The sequence below is a fragment of the Phacochoerus africanus genome, chromosome 3 (genome assembly GCF_016906955.1).
Source record: "Phacochoerus africanus isolate WHEZ1 chromosome 3, ROS_Pafr_v1, whole genome shotgun sequence".
Taxonomy (NCBI): domain Eukaryota; kingdom Metazoa; phylum Chordata; class Mammalia; order Artiodactyla; family Suidae; genus Phacochoerus; species Phacochoerus africanus.
Window position 1 is genome coordinate 175,355,899 of NC_062546.1, and position 26,273 is coordinate 175,382,171.

A 26,273-nucleotide genomic window follows, 5' to 3' on the forward strand; every position below is an offset into this window, starting at 1 on the left:
GGGTGTTAATAAACAAAATATGGTTATCCACACAAAGGAATATTATTCAGCTGAAGAAGGGAATGAAGTACTGACATACATATCACAATACGGATGAATCTTATGAACATTACGCTAAATGGAAGAAGCCAGTTGAAAAGGACCACATACTGTACGAATCCATTTATTTGAAAGGTCTAGAATAAGAAAATTCATAGAGCCTGAAAGTAGATTAGTGGTTGCCAGGGGCTGGGGGAGGTGGGGTGGCAGGGAGGTATAGGAGGAAAGGGGAATGCCTGCTAAAGGGCCCAGGGATTTCCTTTTGAGGTGTTGAAAATGTTCTGGAATTAGATAGTGGTGTTAGTTATACCACTCTCTTTTAATATACTAAAACCCACTGAATTATACTCTATAGAAGAGTATTTGGAAAAAAAAAAAAAAACAACAACCCTCATATAGGTAATGGGAGTTTATTTACCCATTCTTTCAATAGACATGAATCCTCTGGTCCTTTAAGATTGGTCTTGTCCCTTAGGCTGCTGAATGAGCCAGTCTTATTCATTCATCAAACAGATACTGCTTTCGCTTACTCTGATCTAGTCACTGTTCTAGGACCTGGATGTGCACTAGTGAACCAAGCAGATGGAAATTCCTGCCCTTATTGGTTCTGTATTCGGTGCTCGCCTTTGTTCTTTTCTTTATCGTTTTAATCACATCGCCCTCCTAGAATGTTTTTTGTGCTTTCCTTATCAAATCATCACCATGGTTCACCTCGAGCTCCCTCCTACCATGAAAAGCTTCTTGGCAGGGACTGTCGTTAGAGGGAATGGGTTTCTGTGGGCTTGGCTCCTGGCAGGGAGGTTAAAAAAAATTTCCCCAGGAAATCAAGAGAGCAGACAACACTGGCTTCTCATAAAGCTATTTTAAATTTGAGTAGTAAAATTTGTGTCAACTGTAAAAAATTTATCTAGCATTAACATACATATAGTACAGCCAAACTATGCTAATACTTGAACATTTTCCCCCTGGAGTTTAAGCAAGGTAAATAATTAAACTGATGTTGGAGTCTCAAGTTCTCCTATTCTTTGAAATTTTTTTTGTATCCTTATTCTGCAGTATTCAAATTCAGGTATATGTGTCCCATTATAGATTTTCAAAAATTTATTTCTCTTTTGCAGCCAGCCTGATGATTTATTAAATAGATTGATATATCCTGCTGGTTGATAAGTTTGAAGTACTTAAAGATGTCATACAGAGGGAGTTCCCGTCGTGGCTCAGGGGTTAACGAACCTGACTAGTATCCATGAGGACATGGGTTCGATCCCAGCCCTTGCTCAGGTGTTGCCGTGAGCTGTGGTGTAGGTTGCAGCCATGGCTTGGACCCTGTGTAGCCGTGGTGTGGTGTAGGCCGGCAGCTACAGCTGCAATCCGAGCCCTGGCCTGGGAACCTCCACATGACGCAGATGTGGCCCTAAAAAGACAAAAAACAAATAAAAAATAAAAAGATACGCATATGGAATAATGACTTGAATATAGTGTCAGAGTTTTAAATGACCATATTCAGAACCTGGAACATCATCATAGACACATTTGTGAGACGAGGCCTCCGCAGTTTCTTTTCAAATGTTTATCCAATGTTTATCAAATGTTTATCCTGTTAAAGGGGTCGATTGAAAACATCAGTGCTTGGTCACCACGAGTGCCTAGGTTTATGAGGGTTTTTTAAGCAATGAAGATAATAAGAAGTGGCTTATTGAATTTCACTGAAACTGATGAGATAATCAAACAGACACAAAGGTGAGGCAATTTTAAGACAAATTATGTTGAAATGATAGGTTCTGTTTCCAATAGGTTCAATTTAAGGTGAGTAGAACAAATCATTCCTGTCGTTCAATCAATGACACCGGACAACCGAACCTTTTTTTCCCTCCAGGTTGTCATCACCAGACTCACAGCGTTGTTACCCGAGTCACACCCGATTAGGAAGTGTGTTAAAAGATGCACATGGTTTCAGTGTTTCAGCACAGGAGGGGCCTGGTGGCTTCCAGTGGGGTTGCTCTTGGGATTTGATGTGAAGGTCGTGGGCTGAGAAAGTTGGGAGCACACTTACTAGGATTTTTAAGTTTCTCTGACTTAGCCAGTAACCTCCATTTATCGGATGCTCCAGTTTTGGTACGTGTCAGTAACTGACAGTTTTGAATCTGAGAATGCTTATGCCCATGGGGACACACATAGACTTGTATCATGTGCCAAACGAACCCTTTTTGGTCCTCCTGGCTGCTGTTTCCCTCATCACAGACCTGTGACCCATTCGTGGGTGGTGATCTCAAAGTCTTTGGCCAGCGCTTGAACTGTCTGAGGCCTTCCTGATTGGAGAAAGAAGCACTAACTTCAGAGCCTAAAGATGTGGGATTCCATGTGGCTTGTTGCTGGCTGTGGCAGGGCCCTTTAGCACTTTGTGGCCTTCGCCCTGTTTGTACTAGAGATACTAGGGACTGCGAGACAGTGAGGGTTCAAGACAGCAAGGTCCTTGGGTGCGGGTGGCCCCAGAGCTGAGTCCTCACTGTCTTCATTAATAAGCCCCTCTGGAAGAAGCCCCTCTGCACTGACGGCTCCTGTCATCCTGATATCCAAGAGGGAATGCCTCTTCTCGGCTGGGATTTATTTAATATGCAATACCTGAAGATGTGACTCTGTCGTGGTATTAACAAAATGCTGCATAGATCTGGAGAGTTGCCAAATAGTATCTTTCTGGTAATGCTGTCCCAAGAACTTGACATAAATTGAGCAATAAGAAACTCAGAATATCCTCATACTACTAACACAAAATTAGAACCTTCCCAATTGCTTATAGTTCTTCATGTAACTATACGGTTTTGATATTAAAGCTTTTTTATGATGATGAACTTCAGGGATTAGATATAACTGCAAATCTCAGGTAAAGTCTAGAAAATATGGGCATCTACTTTCACATATACGATGAACTAAAATAGTTCCTTTCGGGTAATATTCTGCCTTAATTAAAACAAATACCAATGACCTTTATACTGAGAGAACATCAACCCTTAGTTTTCATTACAAGTGAATGAAACTTAAATCTAAGAAAGGATTTGGAAATATTTTCTAGGAAAAAAAAAGAATATTTGTAGGAAAATATGAAAAAATACAGCTTTTCATAGAAAGGTCAAGTAAATATGACAGTGTTTGCTATGCAGTTCTAACAATCGCCTGATTCAGGGTAGCCTTTTGGTGTGAAACAAAGTGCTAAACAACCAGTTTGATGGAATGTATAGTTACCTATGGTTGTTTTTAGAGTCATGTGAAGAGTCTGAAATTTAATTGCAGAATATTGACCTGGATTCGCGAACTGCTGAAATGTGTGATACCATTTGTCCTATAAGTTCCAGAGTTGAATATGCAGATAAAACTTGATACATTATATAGAAATCACTATTTATATACAGAGTTGCTTTTGGATAACAGAAAAGCAACCCTTTACAAAATAATGAGATTATAATACCAAATTTAGACAACCAATATGGAAAATTTATTTTCCAGTTACAAAAAGGAAACAAATTGAGTTGGTTGGGGAGTAGTCATTTAATGTGTGGGTGAACCTTGTTAGGCACTTAAATAGCCTCTGAGGCTATTCTAATACAGTTTAATAAGCAGCAACGAAGATGACTGAAAATCATCAGTAAACAGTCAAGGTCAGTATTCTACTTAAGAAAACAAATAGGAAGCTTCTGGTTAGACAGTGTAGATTCATTGCTTTTATTTATTTCTATTTCCTTATAGTAACCCTCTCCAATAATAGCCAAGGATTTAAAAAGAGGATATAAATCCTTGAGGATAAAGACAAGAGAAGACAACTGATTAGAGGTGTCCATCAAATTGTAGGAGATAGAAGGCAGATGAGTGAAGGGTACTAGTCTTAGGTTTGAGTTTTCCTTGCTCTGCTAAGTTCCACTGGGGCAAAACCAAGCAGAACCAAAAGCCAACTTATGTCAACTTCACCCAGAAAGGTCCAGGAATTTAAGGTGCCCGCAAAAAAGAAAGTTGGTTGAAAGTCTACATGAGGAAGCTCTTTAAATCCCTGATCTACTGCCTATCCCATAGAGCCAGGCAGCCATCCCTTCCCTACTCTGATAGAAGAACTCAGTTTGTAGAAAAAAAATGGGATGGAGGAAGGAGGGAGTTATTGGAGAAATAATAAAAATTTCCCAGAAATGAAGGGTATGCATTTTTCTGATTCAAAGGTGCCACAGAGTGCCCAGCACAACCAATAAACTGAGATCCCCATCAAGACACATCATGAGATTTCGTGAAAATAAGCATGAATAGAATTTCCTACAGTCTTCTTCAAAGGGAAAAGTAGATTGCAGAGAAAAGATCTAATGTTAGAATAATTTCCAGTTTTCAACAGCAGCATTAGAAGCTTTAAGACTGTGTACAATGCCTTTGAAATGCCAAAAGAAAATAATTTCTGGTCTAGAATTCTCTACCCACCCACATGATCAATCTAATGTGAAGACAGACAAAGAAATTTTCATGCATGCAAGTTCTCAGCAAATATATATTCCATGGGGAGTTCCTGTTGTAGCACAGTGGAAATGAACCCAACTACTATCCATGAGGATGTGGGTTTGATCCCTGGCCTCACTCAGTGTGTTGGGGATCTGGCATTGCTCTAAGCTGTGTTGTAGGTCACAGGTGTGGCTTGGATCCCACATAGATGTGGCTGTGGTGTATCTGCAGCTTCAATTCAGCCCCTAGCCTGGGAACTTCCATATGCTGTGGGTGCGGCCCTAAAAAGAGAAAAAAAAATTTATATTCCATGAACACTTTTTAAAGAAATTATTAGAGGATGCATACCTCCAGAAAAGGGGGGAATAGACTATGAATGCAGAAGACATGGAATCTAGGATTCAGTACAGAAAGAAGACAAAGGAGTTCCCAAGATGATGCTACAGACAAGTCCTGTAAGGCAGCTGTGTGTCAGGCCCAGCAGGAGGGCAAAATGAGAGGAGTTTCTTCAGGGGCAAAATAGATGTGATAAATTACCTGATGTGCTTGACCCTAGCAGAAGAGTTTTAGGTACTATTTTAGGTAATAGGGGCTGTGTAAGTGCTAAATACATGGAAAAGCAAAGAAGAAAACAAAGAAAAACTACTTGAAAAAAGTTAAAATGGAGCAAGAAATAAAGTAATCAAGAGTGGCACAGGTGTGAAAGTTCCATTGTGGCTCAGCAGTAATGAATCTGACTAGTATGCATGAGGACGCGGGTTGGATCCCTGGCCTCGATCAATGGGAAAAGGATCCAGCATTGCTGTGAGCTGTGGTGTAGATCACAGATGCATCTTGGATCTACGGTTGCTGTGGCTCTGGTATAGGCTGGCAGCCGCAACTCCAATTTGACCCCTAGCCTGGGAACTTCCATATGCTGCGGATGCAGCCCTATAAAGAAAAAAAGAAGAAGAAGAAAGAAAAAAAGAGAGTGGCAGAATTGTGAACAATACATGTGTAGTCATGATGCAAACACTAATTACTTGTGATCTGTGTTGCAATGTCTTGGAGGCCAGAGGGGTTTTCAAGATTCTATGTTAGAAAGGTCATTTATAAAGTGAAATAAATCAGGACAGAACAGTATAAATATTCCATTCAGAAATAGACAGGGAAACAACACAAGATGCAGTGAAAAGTGTTAAAAACGGTTGCTGTGGAGGTGGTAAGAGAAGGCAACAGGAAACTGCTGTGTTTTTTAAATGGGCCTTGCAGTTACTATTTGACTTTGAAAACTAAGTTCATAGTTATTTCTAAATAAAATTTTAACTGATTTCTAAAATCAGGAAAGCAAATCAGTAGCAAATCACCAACTTTTATGTCATTTTCTGTCAAAATGATTATGAACAATGCCTTTGGGGGGGCTCTCCTCAGTTAAGCAGAAGACTTTATTCCCCAACAATATCTGGTAAATGACCACGCCCTTCAATGTTTAAGAAAGATAAGTTGTTCCAGTTGCATTGATGTCGTGTTCCTGTTAAAGCCTTTTCTCCTTCATTACGTTAAAAAAATTGGGGGGGGGGGTGTACCTGTGGCATCTGGAAATTCCCAGGCCAAGGACTGAACCCCCGCCACAGCAGCAACCCAGGCTGCTGCAGTGGCAGCATCAGATTCTCCTTTTCTCCTCCGTTACATTGACTATGCTTCTTATAGAAAAGTTGGAAAATTGCCTGATGCTCTTTAAGATTTCCTGTCAACCAGGAGGAGTTTCTAGGATCATCTCTGCCTTTCTTTTTGCTTTATAGAAGCATCCTGAAGAGTGAGTCCTGATGGAGAAAGCATGATTTATCAATTACATCCTCTCCTGTGTTGCAGGGTGGGGAGCACTGCTACTACCATGGACACATCAGAGGCGTCAAGGACTCCAGAGTGGCTCTGTCGACCTGCAACGGACTTCAGTATGTTGGACTCACTGGGCAAACGAGCTTGCTTTTGTCCATTCACCCTTTCCAACTTTTCTTTCATAGCAGTGTATTCTAGTGACTCTTCTGTACCAGGCCTGTGTTAGAGACTGGATGTAGACTGATGAACAAGAAGGGCAAAGTCCTCTTAACACTTAAGAGTTTGCAGGAGATTTAGAGATTAAATGAATGACTATACAGATTACTATTTACTTATTTTTTATTTTTTTTGTGTGTGTCTTTTTTTTTTGCTATTTTTTGGGCCGCTCCTATGGCATATGGAGGTTCCCAGACTAGGAGTCGAATCAGAGTTGTAGCCTCTGGCCTACGCCAGAGACACAGCAACGCGGGATCCGAGCCGCGTCTGCAACCTACACCACAGCTCATGGCAACGCCGGATCGTTCACCCACTGAGCAAGGGCAGGGATTGAACCCGCAACCTCATGGTTCCTAGTCGGATTCGTTAACCACTGCGCCACAACGGGAACTCCCAGATTACTATTTAATTGCCATAGTAGTAGGGACTGTAAAGGGGGAAGGACAGGGACTTTGGGGATGACCGAACCTAGTCCAGAAAGGTTTTGCAGAGGTGTATCCCAGAGGACCTATCAGCCAGGTTAACCTAAGGCTATGTGGGAGATGGCCAAGCAAGGGTGGGGTTCCAGAGAGGAGCCTGTGCTTCTATTTCCGGGCAGGCTCTTAAAAAAAAACCTCTGTAGGTTCCGGTTAGCCTGGAAAATCGAAGCACTTCATGTAAAGGGCCATATGCTGTGAGTGGGGCCGCACTCGCAGCATATGGAGGTTCCCAGGCTAGGGGATCTAATCGGAACTGTAGCCACCAGCTTCCGCCAGAGCCACAGCAATGCCAGATCCAAGCCAAGTCTGACCTACACCACAGCTCACGGCAATGCTGGATCCTCAACCCACTGAGCAAGACCAGGGATCGAACACACAACCTCATGGTTCCTAGTCGGATTCTTTAACCACTGAGCCACAATGGGAAGTCCCCGACCTTGGAAATCTTATCTCCACACTTCCTGTGTCTCTCAAAAATTAAATGTGATTTGCAACACAGAGTCATACTGCTTAATGGAAATTCACACTTTGCAATCATAAAGATACTTCAGTTTGCCTCTTTAGAGTCAGATGGTTTTAGATTATCTTATATATGAAGAACTGTCTATTTTTTAACAGATGATGTTGGATTTGCATAACAAATTTGTACTGGTTGTACATGGTTCTGTAGTAGGAACTTGAGATACTGGCACAGCATGAATAGTCCTTTTCCAGTTTAATCTTCTTATCCATTTAGTTTCAAAAACTAATTATACTAGGTATAATATGTATGTTCTTGGTGTACATGTTTCACATTTTCTGTAGTCTATACTCTGCCTAGTGCAGTGCTGAGCCTGCAGTGTGATTCCATTCAGATATGTGAATTCAGTTTGGGGAAGTATAAATGTAATTATTCAGATACACTTCTTTTTAAAGACATGCTATGTTTACTGTATTTGCTAACCCTCATCTTCTGTGGCTTCTTATGTCATAGTGGTATGTTTGAAGATAATACCTTTGTGTATATGATAGAACCACTGGAGCTGACTCATGATGAGGTGAGTCTGACATCAGTTTCCTTATAGTGTTTTATTTTTCCAGAATCTTTGTATTTTCAAAGTACAATTGATTTATAATGTTCTGTCAATTTCTGCTCTACAGCAAAGTGACTCAGTCATATAGCCATAGATACGGATATAGAGATATAGATATAGATATGTAGATATATTCCTTTTCTCATACTATCATGATGTTCTACCCCAAGAGACTGAACATCGTTCCTTGTGCTGTACAGTAGGATCTCATTGCTTATCCATTCTAAATGTAATAGTTTGCATCTACCAACCCCAAACTCCTAGGCCATCCATCTCCCTCCCCTAAGCCTGATGGCAACCACAAGTCTACTCTCCATGTCTGTGATCTATTTTTGTTTTGTAGATAAGATCATTTATGCCATATTTTAGATTCCACACATAAGTGATATCACATGGTATTTGTCCTTCTCTGTCTGACTTACTTCACTTAGTATGAGAATCTCTAGTTACATCCATGTTGCTACAAATGGCATTATTTTGTCCTTTTTTGTGGCTGAGTAGTATTCCATTGTATATATGTACCCACCTCTTCCCCAGCATCTTTGTTTTTGAGCAATAGGAGAGACAATCATGTAGATTTCAAAGTGCATTTATCTGTATAGCACCTTATCTCACACTTAGAATGATACCATCAGTTTTGCAGCTTTAGTTACACTTGTCAGGTCACGCATACCAGTGGGATATTAAGAGACATCAAACCTAGATTTTCTGTTTTTATTTAATTTAATTTGATGGGAGTATAGCTGATTGACAATGTTGTGTTAGTTTCAGGTGAAACCTAGGTTTTCTGAAGCTAAGACCAGTTCTTCCCAGTCTACTGAGAGAGCAGAGAGGAGAGAGCAGAGAGGATGCTTTATTTTGTACTGCCCAGCTTCTTTCCCTTTAATCTAGCTTTTAGTCTCATCCCTTTAGATAATAGTATGACTGTAAGCAAGTACCTAACTTTTATGAGTCTAAGAATCTTCAATGGGGAAATTTCTGCTGAACTATGATTACATTGCACAATATTTAGTTTTCTTTTGAGATAGGGAAGAAATGAATGTTTAGAATCAGGTATAGGTCAGCAACCTAGATAAGAAATCATGAAGACATTAGGCTAAGTGAAAGGAATCAGCCAGAGAAAAACAAATCCTGTATAATTTCACTTATACGTGGAAGCTAAAAAAACCGAGCTCACAGAAACAGAACAGATTAGTGGTTACCAGAGACTGTGGGAGAAATAGGTGAAGGTGATCAAAAGGTACAAACTTCCCCATTGACAGAGGAATGGATAAAAAAGATGTGAATATTCCATATGATATCACTTGTATGTGGAATCTAAAATATAGCACAAAGTGAACCTACTTACAAAACAGAAACAGACTCACATACATAGAGAACAGACTTGTGGTTGCCAAGGGGAGAATGGTAGGAGATGAAGGCACCTAGAGGTACCAGTTGGGAGTCATTGAGAGTTTGGGATTAGCAGATGCAAATTATTATATATGGAATGGATAAACAACAAAGTCCTACTGTAGCGCACAGGGAACGCTATTCAATATCCTGTAATAAACCATAATGAAGAAAATCCGAAAAAAAAATATATTGGTGTATATATGAATCACTTGGCTGAACACCAAAAACTAACACAATGTTGCAAATCACCTATACTTCAATAGAATAAATTTTTAAATTTGGTGCAAACTTCCAGTTATAAGATAAATAAGTTCTGGGGATGTAATGTACAACATGATGACAGTTATGTGCTGACATGTTAACAACACAGCATTGTATATTTGAAAGCTGCTAAGAGGGATTTCTAAAGTTTTCAGCACAGGGAAAAAAAGTTTTTCCTATATGAGGTGATGGATGTTAACTTACAGTGGTGATCACATTGTAATACATAGATATGTCGAATGATTACTTTGTAGACTTTAAATTTATACACTGCTGTATATGCCAGTGATGCCTCAGTAAATCTGGAAGAAAGGAAATGATGTACTCTAGTCATGTTGCTACCCAGAGGTACCAGTTGGGAGGTCCTATCAGTGAGAAGAACTGCTAATGGATTTAAAATAGTATTTTGAAAGTGATAGAGTCAGGATATGGCAATCATTTGACGGAGAGCAGAATTTTTTTTTATCTTTAGAGATTTCAGATTTAGATAAAATACATTTTTAGACAGGAATAATAGTCATTCAGGCTTTATAATAACAATTGATCAGACAAACATGTATTTTCTTTATGTGGCAATGCATATATGAGTATAGGGTAATTTCAAATTTGAGGCAGAAAAGTCATTAAGTTTTAAATGGTTAATGTTTGAATAAACCAGTATTATTTTTCAACTAGTAGTTATAAAAATTACCAGCTAATGAAGACTGCCCCACCTAGATAAAGACATTTTGATTAAGTAGAATATTTCCCCCCTACTCCAGGTGTAGGTAGAAAACCTGTATACAGCAAAATTATTTGACTCATCCAGCAAAAAATTGACTTTGATTTCTGGCATTGATAAATGGCTCTGTGATTCTAAACCAAACTAAAACAGAACAAAACTGGATAACAAAACAAAAACTCCCAAATAACAACTTCCTAAGCCTTGAGTTTTTAAATAGATAAAATGAGATAATTTTTCAATGCATCCCTAATAGGGCAATTTTGCACACTTGATGAATTAATAAGTATACTTAACTATGTCTATTAAACTGTTGAAGAGATTTATAAACTGTTATTGTCATGATGTTTAAAGCATTGGTTTTGCATTGTTAAACCCATAATCATATTCTTCAGGAGCTGATTGTTTCATGCTTAATGCGTTTTCTTTTTTGCCTTCCTTCTTACTGCCTGCCTTTCATTCATGTAATGATAAATCCTCATCTTTACCACGGGTAGAGGGAAAGGAACAGTGCTTGAAACTTTACATTAGTCAGTTTTTAAAACTGTGTTGCTAATCACTTGTGAGTTTCATCCCTTTAGGGATCTTTCTTTTCACCTAATACCAGAATTAAGAGTTTACTGTACTTGAATTTAGATTTGGTAGATGTTTTGTTTATTATTATTATTCATTTTAGTATGCTTTATGATAAGTTCAATAATATGGATGGGGTATTTCTAGTGAGAATTAATGTTATTTCTCAAGTAATAAATGAATAGAAAAACTCTTTATTATGGTAAGTCTTTTATGTAATTCTATTAGGAACACTTTTTAAAACAACTTTTTTTCTTGGAGTTCTCATCGTGGCTCCGTGGTTAACAAACACAACTAGTATCCATGAGGACCCGGGTTTGATCCCTGGCCTCGCTCAGTGGGTTAAGGATCCGGACTTGCTGTGAGCTGTGGTGTAGATCACAGATGCGGCCGTGATCCTGTGTTGTTGTGGCTGTGGTCTAGGCTGGCAGCTGCAGCTCCAATTTGACCCCTAGCCTGGGAACTTTCATATGCCTCAGGTTCGGCCCTAAAAAGACAAATAAGTAAATAAATAAAATAACTTTTTTCTGATTATAAAGTATAGGAAATTTGGAAAAGCAAATACCCAACTAAATAGTAATTACCCATCATCCCATCCTCCCGAGATAACTTCTCTTCATCTTTCAGTGTATATTCTTCCAGTTTTTTGATGACGTGTTCCCATCTTTTAAAAAATAAATTGGATCATTATCTTATGATACAATTTTACACTCAGTAATGGAAGCTAATAGTGATGGAAACAAAATTTTTCTGAAAGTGCAATATTTAGGGCACAGAAGATGACTGTTTTCAAGACTATTGATAGAATTGCTAAATTTCTCTTTGAACTGTGCTACCAATTTACTTCTAACAGCAGGGTGTGAGTGTTTTTTGCCTTGCAACCATAATTGGCTATGGTTATCATAATTTTTAAACCTTTGCCAACTTGATGGCAAAAATTGGTGTGTCTTTTTATTTGCACTTTGAAGGAGTATTAAAATATTCATCTTAAAAATATATTCATTGCCCATTTGTGTATCTTTTTTGTGGATTTCCTCTTCATGGCTTTGAAGAAAGCTAAGATTTCAGAGTAGCTAATGAAACTATGCTTTTATCTAGATTGGGGCAATTAGAGGATACTCTGTTTTATTTAAAACTCCAGTTTCAATAAGACACATACTTTTAATTTTTGAAAACCAAACATCAGGATAAAAATGTTCCCATTTTAGGAAGGTTATTAGAGAAAATGCTAACACTGTTCTGTAGACGCATGATCAAGTCTTCTTTTTTAATTGACTACAATTGCTTTTGTTTCAGAAAAGCACAGGTCGACCACATGTAATCCAGAAAACCTTGGCAGGACAATATTCTAAGCAAATGAAGAATCACAGTAAGTTTTAATTGGAGTAGCCATTCTTTGTAATGTACCAGGAACCTTGACTTGGTGGAGCTCGGTAGACATGCAGGCTTGTTGGGAAGTGGAATTGGTTTGGCATCTGGGAGCAGGGTGGGTGGGCTGTGGAGGGACCTGTGACTTTCATGTAATGAAGCATGGAGAGTTGTTTCTATGGAAAGATGGAATGAGGCCCAGAAGTGAAGCTGTGTTAGAGACTGGAGAGTGTGTCCATATTTCACAGAGTGATTTACAGGGAGGGCCATCCCCTTAGATTTTCCTAGAAGTTTCCTAATCTTGAACCAATTCATAGTGTCTCTCTAATGCTCTAGTCCGGAGGCATCTTAAACATTCTGATTTGGCAAAACCTTCTTTTGGATTTTTCGGGTATATGATGTTACTACTGTATCTTAAGACCAAAAGTCTTTAGTAATTTATGCAAAAAATTATGGCATGCATTATTTTTCATTGTAAAATGAATTAAGCATAATAGAATTCTAAATTTTCAAATAATCAAGGGTCATATGGTGATAGATCCCATGCGTGTTCCAAGAAATCTTGAAAAGCTAGTTATGTTTTTCATGAGGTTTGGAAGCAAATTAGACCTTTGAATTATATTTGTGACCATGAAAATGTAAACTATTTAATGACTGGTGTGCTTTTTTTCACCTTAGTTTATTTTGATTTTGAGAGGACAGATGCTATCAATGCTGTTATTCTTTCACATAATATCTTAAAAACATTCTCCCATTGAAAGGCAGTCAAACATAAGTTTTGGCATTCTTTTCCTTTTACACAGGCATGGAAAGCAGTGACCAGTGGCCTATTCTACCTGAATTACAGTGGTTGAGAAGGAGAAGGAAGAGAGCAGTGAATGTGAGTGTCCGAGGCAGGGCTATTTCATTCAGTTAAATTATGTGTCTGCCATCACATAGTAGTTAAGTGAACCTAGCAGTTTAGATTTGGGCCACTTCCTCCAACAAACAAAACTAAAAATCAAAACCTAGTCTCTAATTTGAGTTTTATGGGCATGTTTCTTGTTGTTGCTGTTGTTGTTTTATCTTTTTAGGGCCGCACCCATAGAATATGGAGGTTCCCAGGTTAGGGGTCAAATGGGAGCTGGAGCTGTTGGCCTACACCACAACCTTGGCAAGATCCAAGTCGCATCTGCAACCTACACTGCAGTTTATGGCAATGCCGGATCCTTAGCCCACTGAGCAAAATCAGGAATCAAACCTGTGTCTTCATGGAGACTAGTCGGGTTCGTTAACCACTCAGCTATGACGGGAACTCCAGGACGTGTTGCTTTTTATTCAGCTTTCCCTATAAGTGATATAAACTGATTGTGCATCTAAAGACTGTATTGTTTTAGTTGTTTTCCAAGCATTTTCCTTATGAAAATTGCAGCACATTTTTTCTTCTGTTGAAAATGCAACAGGATTTTTGTTTTGTTTTTATATAACTTAGCATCATATAAAACTATCTACTAACAAAAAAATAGGGGAAGAGTTAGGTTTTGAAATGTTGGCTTATTTTCTTTCTTTGCAAGTTGAAAACAGTAATACCAAACTTTGAAGCTGGATGTGCTTTTCTGAACAGAATGAATCAGTTTGACCATTAATATCACGACAGCTACTAAATAAGAATCACGTAATTATATAATCAAAATTATCATATAGCGCTCATGAATTGATAAATGTATAAGGGGCTTTGTAATTGAAATTATATTCCTAGTTTATTTCATAATAGATTAGAAAGCTGTAATGATGGGGACTGTTTAGTAATTACATGGTGAATGCTATGTAACCAAAAATTAATTCCACAGCATATAGATTACATGGTAATTTACTAGATAACTTAATGAGTAATTGTACTGAAAATTGCACATTTTAGATATTTTGCTGAATGTATTTTTGGTGAAAAAAATTAGACCACCAGCCCTCAAAAACTTAGTTATAGGTCAAATCATCCTTGCTTTTATGCGTCTGTCTTTGTATTATGGTGATTATGTTTATAATTCTTTTTATACTTAGACATCTCTTTTTGCTTCCTCTTGAAGATACAGTTGGTAATAATGTTTTATACAAGCCATTGACATTTCATTTCATTTTATACAAGCCATTTACAGCCCACCTCTATCAAATATAACCTGATCAATGACCATGTACTCTTCCAACTATGAAAAAGAAATAAAAGTCCAGATGACAGCTGAAACACTTAGTCCTTGCTCTCAAAGAACTATCCAGTAATAGTCAAAATTTGAAAGAATTTGGAATATTGTGATTGCCAATATTTGTTCCTTATGTGTGGTTAAGAATTAGTGCATTATCATGAGAATTTCACTCCAGTGAATTAAAGTTTCTGTGTGAATACAGTGGTACCTGTCCCAGATGGACTATACTATCTTATTAAAGTTTTGTGCCATTTGCCTTTGAAGTTTTGAGTAGAAGTGAATTTTTTTTTTATATCTCAACACCAAAGAAGTTGAAATTTACCTATTTCAACAGAATTATGCCGGACATTTTTCTCTAGGATTTTTTTTACTTATAAAAACCGTATTAAAAAATGTGAGCTGCTCTTTATTGGATGAGTACTTTAATGATCATTAAATACAGTTCTTTTCTGAATACTTGTGTATTTATCCACACTTTTTTTTTTTTTGGTCCTTTTTAGGGCCACATCCTAGGCATATGGAGGTTGGCAGGCTAGGGGTTGAATCAGAGCTGTAGCCACTGGCCTACACCACAGCCACAGCATCGCAGGATCTGAGCTAAGTCTGTGACCTACACCACAGCTCACGGCAACGCTGGATCCTTAACCCACTGAGCGAGGCCAGGGATTACCTGCGTCCTCATGGATTCTAGTTGGGTTTGTTAACCACTGAGCACAATGGCAACTCCTATCCACACTTTATAGTCACTTTTTCTTTTCTTTTCCCTGACCAAATTTCTTTGAGGGTGTTCATAAAGTGAGCAGTGAAGAGTTCTTCTGAAATTCAAGGTCAGCCTACAACTTAACAGTCAACATCAGTGATATTTTCTATCAACCACCATTCTGATCATCTGCTTTTTTATTTTCCACAGCCATCTCGTGGTGTGTTTGAAGAAATGAAATATTTGGAACTCATGATTGTTAATGATCACAAAACGGTAAGAATATACAATCAATGAAATTTAGATCCAACAGCTTACTTAAGAAAGCATATTCTCCCGTTAACTTTTGTCAAAGTATGATTCATTGCATCATTAAAGTAACACTTAAAAGACATGAAAAGCCATTATATGGTCTTCCATTGGCCCCTCTTAAAGTAGGAACTTTCTTAACCATACTCTGCTTAACTGTTTCCCTTATAAAATATCGTGGTTGAAGCCTAGGGCATTTGGAAAGTCCTGGTCAGTAGGCTCTTTGCTAGTCCAGTTGGTCCCTTGTATCTATAGATCCAGATGCCACCTGGATCCATTGTGATATACTGCACCCTTTTATATAAGGCTCTTGAACATCCGTGCATGTTGGCATCTTTAGGGGCTCCTGGAACCAACCCCTTTTGGATACCAGGGGACAACTATATACCCAATGGTTGTGGGGTGCTGATAAATGTTTAACAGCTGGCTCCGAAAAAAAGCCTTGATTTTTAATGTTTGCGGATACCCATGGTATAAATACTCACACTGTGGTTGATTTTAAGATGCCAAAGTGAGGTCATTAAATGAGGTGCTGGGAAAAGATGCATTCGTTTAGCTCCTGTGAATTGGTGGAGCTGGCTACAGCCACCCACTGTCCCACTTTCCAAATTATTTAATAGGCCATTTGTCACTTCTGTTGCAATCACAGAATTTAATTTTTTAAATTCTATAAGCTAAGATGAAGAATAATTTCTTTTAGGACAACAAAGTTACATTTCTAGAGAGATTTTATAAAGATGAGACTCTTAAGAAATACCTAAAATTCAGCTATAGGCGAAAAACTTGTGAAAGATTGCAACAAAAGTTTGGATTGCTTCGCAAATGTCTTTAAGTCCTTATTTTTCTTTAAGGAAGTCAAAAGTAGATTAGTAGACTCTAGGATAAGGTTGTGTTTCATACAAAAATTATAATGTGAACTTCTAATTAGCAGAAAAGGCTTTGAGACCATACATTTTTTAAAGTGATATTTAATTTATATTTAAACTTATATAAGTCTGCTTTAACTGATGTCTTCTGTTAATTACCAAGTATCAGCTCAATTATGCTGAATATGGTTATTCAATAGCATACCTCTTAATGTAGTGCACATATTTATTTCTGTATCAGTAGCTTTTAAATCCATTGCTTGAGATAAGTTTTTAAGAAGCAGAATTATCAGGATTATATACAATTTAGGACAGATCTTCCCTGATAGAAAGGAAAACCAAATATGTGGGTAGCCATTTAGATAATGAAGGCTAAAATATGAGTTTCTGAAGAACATTCATTCCTTGAAACCCCAAGATCATTTTTTCATCTGAATTATTTTTGTTGATTGGGGCATTGAGACATTGAGATTCTTTTCCAACTACTTCTCTCTCAATCCTTAACACGGTGGTGTGTGGTGAAATTATGGCTTTAGGAGCCTAAACTTTTTCCAGCATCCAATATACAAATACTTTTAAATCAGTGAAAATATTAATTAAGGAGTTCGCCTCGTGGCTCAGTGGAAATGAATCTGACTAGCATCCATGAGGATGCAGGTTCAATCCCTAGTCTTGCTCAGTGGGCTGAGGATCTGGCGTTGCCATTAGCTGTGGTATAGGTTGTAGACGTGGCTCGGATCCCATGTTGCTGTGGCTGTGGTGTAGGCCAGCAGCTACAAGCTCCAATTTGACACCAACCGCATATGTCGTTGGTGCGGCCCTAAAAAGACAAAATAATAATAATAATAAAGATGTATATGATGCATTTAAACTCACAAAGTGGTTTCACATATGGCTGGTAATTCCAGCCTGTGACTTGTAATGCCAACTCTTGTTCCACCAAATCTCTATCAGGAAGATACCTGAAGCCATCAATCAGAGACAGATTTAAGAAATTGTACAGACGGGAAAATTGTTAATTTTTTAAACATTACATGTTTTGAATTTATTTATTTATTTATTTTTGCTTTTTAGGGCCACACATGCAGCATATGGAAGTTCGCAAGCTAGGGGTCAAATCGGAGCTACAGCTGCCAGCCTCTACCACAGCCACAGCAGCACAGAATCCAAGCTGCACCTGCTACCTAAACCACAGTCCAGAGCAATGTGGGATTCTTAACCCACTGAGCAAGGCCAGGGATTGAACCTACATCCTCATGTAGTTGGGTTTGTTACTGCTGAGCCACAATGGAACTCCCTAAATTTACTTTTTAATCTTTTTAAATGGAAAGCATTTAAATCACCTTGTTTTTATCTTATGAATAATAAAATATTGTTTTCATAAAAGAAAATTTCTACTCATCATACCATATATTCTGTAATAAAGTTACCTAACTTAGGCTACCAGGTCTTTTAGTGGCAAATCTTGGTAATGTGTTTTGTTATTTTTATTAAAATGAGTGAGAGGAGTTCCCATCGTGGCGCAGCAGAAACGAATCTGACTAGGAACCATGGGGTTGTGGGTTCGATCCCTGGCCTTGCTCAGTGGGTTAAGGATCTGGCGTTGCCATGAGCTGTGGTGTAGGTTGCAAATGTGGTTTGGATCTGGCATTGCTGTGGCTGTGGCATAGGCCGGCAGCTACAGCTCCGATTAGACCTCTAATCTGGGAACCTCCATATGTTGTGGATGTGGGCCTAAAAAGACAGACAAAAGAAAAAGTAATGAGTGAGAACTAGGCATGCATACTTCTATCCTTGAAACCATAACATGGGGGCAATGGAACTAAATATATCCCATTTCCTTTAAGACTAGGTTACAACCTAGCCCATAATAGTCCCTAACTATTATGGTGCAGCCCTAAACACACACACACACACACACACACACAGAAAAGAAAAGAAAGGAAATCAAGCTCTAATTTTAATTTTTTTCAAAAAGCAAATATCCTAAGGGCTGTGTTTGTTCAGGAAGGAAAAACAAATTTGGCACTTTAAATGTAAATTATTTCCAGAGGGTCGGAATATGTGAAAGCATGTTTTATCATAAATGGGGATTGCTCGTTTCTCTTTGTATGTAAAATTAGTTCTCATTCTTGCGGGAAATAGAAACATTTTGCCAATCTTTGCATTCGAGTTTACTTCTTTAATTCAGAGTAACCTCATATTGGCTTCCTGAAAAAAAATGCAGATACCTTTTTGGAACAAGCATCATATCAGTGACTTTCAATTAGAAAAGAAAAATCCCTCAATTTTTTATAAAGCATTTTAGTAGCTGGCTCACGGAACCTAATTTGTGAGCCAATTATTGCCTTGATAGGGTCTGCAAACATTTCATCGAGGCTCTTAAGCTAAATATAAATATTAAAAACCTTGTTCTATTAGAGAATCAGTTGAAATAAAGTGCATGAAAAACAAATGTTTTTCTTAAGATTGTTACTATATTCTTACATATAAGTAAGTGCAAATATGTAACAATAATGCAAAAAATATTTTTCAATGTATTTGGTTTTCCTTATTTAAAAGCCACTATATTTTATAATGGTTGGATAAGTGCAAATATGTAATGATAAGGCAAATATTTTTCAATTTACTTCATTTTCCTTCATTTCATTTTCCTTGTTTAAAAACCACTATATTTAATAGGTACCCGACAAATTATGACTTCTCATCAATGATCATGATTTATTAGGAACATACATAAGCTATTTTATATGACTTGTCAATTGAACAAGTTTCCTTTTTTTTTTGTCTTTTTGGGTTTTTTTTTTTGTCTTTTCTAGGGCCGCACCCGTGACATGGAGGTTCCCAGGCTAGGGGTCTAATCAGAGCTATAGCTGCCGGCCTACGCCACAGCCACAGCAACACGGGATCTGAGCCACGTCTGTGACCTACACCACAGCTAATGGCAACGCCAGATCCTTAACCCACTGAGCGAGGCCAGGGATCAAACCTGCGGCCTCATGGATACTAGGTAGATTTGTTTCTGCTGAGCCACGACAGGAACTCCCAAGTTCCACAGTTCTATAGTCAACTGCCTACTTGACATCTGCACTTCAATACTGAACAGGCGTCTCACATTTAACATTTCTAAATCAGAACTCTTGGTTCCCTAGTCCTAAACTGCTCTTTCCATAGTCTTTCTCATTATTTGAAATGGCACCACCATCTCTGCCCCCTGCTACTAAAGTTTAAAACCTAGGAGTCATCTTTTATTCTTTTTTCCTTACCTTCCACATGCTATACAGATGTCCAGCCTTCATTATTTTTTTTAACCTGGACTGTTCCAGTCATTTCCCAACAGGTCTCTCTGCTTCTATTTTTGACCCTCTTTAATTCACTCACCTCACAGCAGGCAGAGTGCTCTTTCTAAAAAGAAAATCAGAGACTTGGAATTTATAAATATGAAATAAAAGGAAAACATCATTTTTCAAAGTCCTCACTTGCATGTCACATTTTCCATGACCATTAGACTATAAAAGACATATCCCCAAAGGATAAATTAATATTCAGAAGCAAAATAAAATTTGTTTGACTAGGTATGTAACACCACTGCATTAGAACAGGTGTCAGTGGAGTTCCTGCTGTGGTGCAATGGGATAAGCAGCATCTCTGCTGTACCAGGTTGCAGGTTCAATCCCCAGCCCTGTGCAGTAGAATAAAGGATACAGCTGAGGCATAGGTGGCAACTGTGGCTTGGATCTGATCCCTGGCCTTGGAACTCCATATGCCTCAGGGGGGCAAAAAAAAAAAAAAGAAAGAAAAGAAAAAGAAAGAAAGAAATAGAATAGGTGTCAGCTTATAGTTTCCCTTTCTTTTTGTTATGTGTGCTTCTTAATGTCAGGACTTTTATTTATTTATTTTTTATTTTTTATTTTTTTTGTCTTTTTTTTTTTTTTTTTTTTGCTATTTCTTGGGCCGCTCCTGCGGCATATGGAGGTTCCCAGGCTAGGGGTCGAATCGGAGCTGTAGCTGCCGGCCTATGCCACAGCCACAGCAATGCCAGATCCAAACCACATTTGCAACCTACACCACAGCTAGCGGCAACGCCGGATCGTTAACCCACTGAGCAAGGGCAGGGACCGAACCCGCAACCTCATGGTTCCTAGTCGGATTCGTTAACCAATGCGCCACGACGGGAACTCATTTTTTTTTTTAATGGCCACACCCATGGCATATGGAAGTTCCCAGGCCAAGGATTGATTTTATCTGAGCTGCAGCTGTAACTTACACCTCAGCTGCAGCAACGCTATATCCTTTAACCCACTGTGCCCGACCAGGGATCGAACCTGCGCCTCTGCAGCAACTCCAGCTCCTGCAGGGGGATTCTTAACCATAGTGGGAACTCCAGAACTTTTTTTTAAAGTGTACAATTCAGTGGCATTTAGTACCTTTGCTAGGTGGTGTGACCATTACCTCTACATGGTTTCAATACGTTTTGTCACCCCAAAGAGACTTAATATTGAGACTTTTGCTTGTACTTTTAAAGATATGTTTGAAATTTTTCAGCTTATGGGAACTTGCTAGGCAACTTAAAATATTGGACTATTTGCAGCAACTTCTTTATGCTAAGTTTAAAAAAAACCCCGTTAAAATGTCTCACTGTGTCCTCACAAGGTGGAAGGGACTAGGGAGCTCTCTGGAGCCTCTTTTTTAAGGCACTAATCCCATTTATGAGGGCTCCACCCTCATAACCTAAGCATCTCCCAAAGGTTTCACCTCCTGATACCATCATTTTGGGGCTTGGATTTCAGCATGGATTTTGGGAGCACACAACATTCACACCATAGCAAATGTTACAAGTATTCATAAATTAATACATGCTACTAATAACACAACATTAACTTATGGTACATTTATCATGGGTTGTCAGTATGCTCAGTACTATAAAAATATTTATATCATGTATGTAAGCACTTAGACATATGCTTCATTTAAAAAACATAATAATAATGTTAAAGAGAGAATGAAATGAAGGGGGTCTGATAAATTTATCGTGTGGAAATGGGCAAAGGAGGAAAAAAAAGAATAGCATGATATTCCAATGTAGGAGTATTTTAAATCTTTACAAAAGATGCATTATTTTAATAATAACAACTAAGTCAAATTTTAAAGACATGGTGTCAATCCGATTTGGTAGTTTTGAGGATGTTTTTTCTTTTTTCCTCAACAGAGGACATGGTCTTCCTGTGGTAAACAGTCAACTTTAGTTTTCAAAAGCCCTGATGCGGACTCAGCAGTAACGAACCCAACTAGTATCATGCGGACACAGGGTCGATCCCTGGCCTTGCTTCGTGGATTAAGGATCTGGCTTGCCGTGAGCTGTGGTGTAGACCTGCAGCTGCAGCTCCGATTCAACCCCTAGCCTAGCCTGGAAGCTTCCATATGCTGCAGATGTGGCCCTAAAAAGACCATTAAAAAAAAAAAAGTCCTCTCAAGTACATAATAAGTGATATATTCCTGGATAAAACTGTAGCCCTCCAGTTGTTACATAATTATTCTATTAGTTTATTTTCCTAAATTATCATGAATAACTATCAATAATGTACACTATTCAGCACATTTTATTTTTACTTTTTTGTCTCTTTGTTTGGACTTCTGACTTTGAGCCCTCAAAAGCTAAAGCCTTTGTTTGAAGGAGGCAATCTTCTGAAAAAATATATTAAAATATATGACAGATGCATTCCATGTCATGGACTGAATCTAAAGTGTCACCTAAGAAATTTTCTTGGCTTTTGAGTGAGCTTGAATTCAAGTGACCCCTAGCCTGGGAACTTCCATGTGCCACAGGTGCGGCCTTAAAAAAGCAAACAAACAAAAAGACTGAATTAAAAACTTACTCCTTAGGTGTAAAGTTTCTCATACAGATTCATTTGACCCTTCCATTATCCAGAACATCATGGGCATTTTAGAGAGTTATGGTTTTCTTGCCTAACAGAGAAATAAAATGAGAACCCTGCCATATCCAACATGGCACAAACTCAATTCTGTTAAGCCCCATTTCTACTATTGCTGTGAGATTTCTGTTTTTACAGAATTTTGAAATTTACCATGAAATCATGGTTTGACAGTGACTGGTCTATCTTTTCCCCCCAGTATAAGAAGTGTCGCTCTTCTCATGCACATACGAACAACTTTGCAAAGTCTGTGGTCAACCTCGTGGATTCTGTAAGTATCCCGGTTTTCTAGAAACTTTGTCCCTAGGATGGAATGGTTTATATCTCGCTTTGCTTACATGTTGCTTCAGTTCTTTCAGGCACAAAAGTAGAAATGTTATCCTTAAGTTCACCTGGCTAAGAAATTAGGGAGTGGTCTGCTTCACAAAGAGAAGTGTTATCAGAGTTTCGGGGGACTGCTGAGTTGTTCTTGGAATCCCAAAGATGCGTTGATGCTACTTCTAAGTGATGTTAAGACTTTATTGTCACCAGAGCTATAGAGGACAAAAACACTGCAGGAAATGAGCTACCAAAAAGTGTGAAAATTAAACTTGGCTGAAAAGACTTTCTTAATAATAATCACTTGTGCTTATCATCTTAAATATATGGCAGGAGAGGAGTTCCCGTGGTGGCGCAGTGGTTAACGAATCCGACTAGGAATCATGACGTTGCGGGTTCGATCCCTGGCCTTGCTGAGTGGGTTGAGGATCTGGCATTGCCGTGAACTGTGGTGTAGGTCAAAGACACGGCTCGGATCCCGCGTTGCTGTGGCTCTGGCATAGGCCGGTGGCTACGCCTCTGATTAAACCCCTAGCCTGGGAACCTCCATATGCCGTGAAAGCGGCCCTAGAAAAGGCAAAAAGACCAAAAAAAAAAAAAAAAATATATATATATATATATATATATATATATATATATACATACATACATACATATGGCAGGAGAACTAATAGATTGAGGTAGGTTATGTTTGGAGACTATTGACAATGTAAAAAAAAAAAATTCTTTTTTAGGAGTTCTGTTGTGGCTCAGCTGGTTAAAGACCCAACGTTGTCTCTGTGAGAATGCGGGTTCGATGTCTGGCCTCAGTTGAGGATCCAGCGTTGCCATGAGTTGCAGCGTTGTTCACAAATGTGGCTCGGATCTGGTACTGCCGTGGCTGTGGCAGCTCTGATTGAACCCCTGGCCCAAGAACTTCCATGTGCCACAAGTTAGGCCATAAAAAAATTTTCTTTTCTAAAGAACCCAAATTTATTTCCTTAATGTTCCCATAAGAATGCTTCAGACTTTATTTCTAGATGACAGAATTAGTGCAGTCCACAAATAAAACTAACTTGAAATAGTAAAATATATATATCTTCTTTCAAATCTTTCTTACTGGTATTATTTTTCTTCCTCTCATTTTGTGAGTTACAGAGAAGGATGGTTAGGATTTTCTTCCTTTTTCCTACTTTAGATGGGAGATCCATAAATGTGAATATTATTCATTATGTTCCAATAAACAATTCAATTTGACTAGTCATAAATTAAATATAGCATCTATTTTGTGCATTTTAATGTAAAGTACTGTTTTGCTTAGCTAAATATATATTTATCTGGTATTTATTTTATGTTCCCTCTTAGCTGGGGAGAATTTTTATAAATTGCTTATTGTCTAACTGATGCTTTATTTTCTCCAAAGAACTACCTTCTTTTCTGCCTTTTAAACAGCCCAAAAGCCTCCAGTCATGTAAACATTCACACCATATAGTACCTGGTAGGCACAGCTGAGCAGTATAATATGGGTGGAGAGGAATAGAGTATAATACAGAGTTGGGACTGAAATTCTAAAAGCCAGTTATCACCTGGTTTATTAATTTTCTCTAATTTCAGCTCTTGTCAGCCTTCTCAGAGGAAAACCATCAGTGGGTATGAAAAAAGAGAATATTAAACACACTTTTCCCCCTGCACAAGCTGTTTACTTGGTAGAACCTCTGTGGTTGTCATTTCACCATGACTGAACAGAATCACATCTTGCAAAATGTCATTTTAATTTTGGATTATCATACAAGGTTCTGAAGCTGACCAACTAAATTAAAAAAAAAAAAAGACCTTACATTTAACTCACTCCTTATTGTAAAATCGTTATAGCTTCAGGTTGATTTATGTCTGATGCTATTTCCTTTCTTCAGTGTGTTCTAACATCATTATTTTCTTAATTAGCTTGAAAATAGGGCAGAATGGCAACAGTCATGGAAATTTCTTGTGTGTGGGTATTATTTAGGTACAGGGCCAAGAGGAGAGAGAGAGAGCAGAAAGTTAAATTTAAATATTGCAAAGTGAAGTTCCCATCGTGGTGTAGCGGGAGCAAATCCGACTAGGAACCATGAGGTTGCGTGTTCAATTCCTGGTCTTGCTCAGTGGGTTAAGGATCCTGCTCTGCCATGAGCTGTGGTGTAGGTTGCAGGTGCGGCTCAGATCCTACGTTGCTATGGCTGTGGTGGAGGCTGGCAGCTGTGGCTCCAATCAGACCCCTAGCCTGGCAACCTCCATATGCTGTGGGTGCGGCCCTAAAAAGCAAATAAATATATAAATAAATATTGCAAAGTGATGTTAGCCTGTGGTGAGGCTGGCATGGGTAACATAAGTCTGCTCTTTCCATCTTTCGGCCTCAGATCCGTGACTCTCTTCCAGCATTAATATACTTTTCATATCATAAGGCTTCGAAGGGCAAGCCAGCCATGGTGTGAATGCTTGTCCAGAGATTTAGTGATCCATTCCAATCAGAGCCAGCACATCAGGTTCCAACCTGTTACTTCCTCTGAGGTTAGGAAGGGTGATTTTACTGAACCCTATTTTGAATTTATGTCCAGACTTTAGAATCGTGACGGCCCTCACGTAGATCCCTTGGTGAGATGCCTGGCCACTAAGCGAGCTGCTTTGGGGTTGAAGTAACTTCGTAGGAAAGGCTGTGTTGTGTGATCGTTCTTTCTTTTTTTGCTCTTGGAAAAGAGAACGGAAAACAAGATTCTCCATGACGAGCTAATTCTGACCTCATGTTCTCCTCTCACCTCCCCTCCTGTCCTTCCGCTGACTCTGAATCACTGATTGTGCATGTTTGACCCAGTGTTTTCCTCCTGCACCTGTCCTGTTATGTACCCTCAGATTTACAAGGAGCAGCTCAATACCAGGGTTGTCCTGGTGGCTGTAGAGACCTGGAGTGAGAAGGATCACATCGACATCACCACCAACCCTGTGCAGATGCTCCACGAATTCTCCAAATATCGGCAACGTATCAAACAGCATGCTGATGCTGTGCATCTCATTTCGTATGTACCGTAGCCCTTGGCCTGATATTGATCTTTATCCCTTTATCGTATCAGGTTATATCATCCTATCAATCCTGAACAAGATTGGGGTTGATGCCTCTGTTATCTAAAAGCACAGAAGTAGGCTATCTGGTGCTGGCATGGTGATTCCACTGTCATAAGATTAGTTTCAGAGCACACCCCTACCTTCAGACCTTCACCCTCAGGGTCAACTCATAACTCAAGTCAGCTGCTGCCACTGCAGCCTTCATCTCCGGCAGCAGGAATGCCAGCAGGGAGGGATGTGCAAGGGCTCTCCTTCCAGCTAAGTTAGCTCCTTTAAAGCAGGTTTCCTGAAAGCTTGCACACAGCAGTTTCACCAACAAATCATTTGCTAGATCTTAGTCACAGTGGGCACACTGAGCTGCAAGAGAGGCTAGGAAAGATAGTCTTATGAAATGAACTATTGGAGTTCCCCTTGTGGCTCAGTGGTTAACGAATCCGACTAGGAACCATGAAGTTGTGGGTTCGATGCCTGGCCTTGCTCAGTGG

General features: G+C 38.8%; 1 protein-coding gene across 4 annotated transcripts in view; it reads left to right on the forward strand.

Annotated features, from left to right (window-relative positions):
* ADAM23 (ADAM metallopeptidase domain 23) overlaps nucleotides 1–26,273 on the forward strand; it is a 213,110-nt gene that overhangs the window by 132,195 nt on the left and 54,642 nt on the right. For all 4 annotated transcript variants that reach the window (XM_047773332.1, XM_047773329.1, XM_047773331.1 and 1 more), the window contains exons 5-11: nucleotides 6,358–6,440; nucleotides 7,993–8,056; nucleotides 12,339–12,411; nucleotides 13,214–13,290; nucleotides 15,498–15,563; nucleotides 22,595–22,666; nucleotides 25,579–25,742. In XM_047773332.1, coding sequence (XP_047629288.1) covers nucleotides 6,358–6,440; nucleotides 7,993–8,056; nucleotides 12,339–12,411; nucleotides 13,214–13,290; nucleotides 15,498–15,563; nucleotides 22,595–22,666; nucleotides 25,579–25,742 — 599 coding nt within the window. The remainder of the gene's footprint in view (nucleotides 1–6,357; nucleotides 6,441–7,992; nucleotides 8,057–12,338; nucleotides 12,412–13,213; nucleotides 13,291–15,497; nucleotides 15,564–22,594; nucleotides 22,667–25,578; nucleotides 25,743–26,273) is intronic.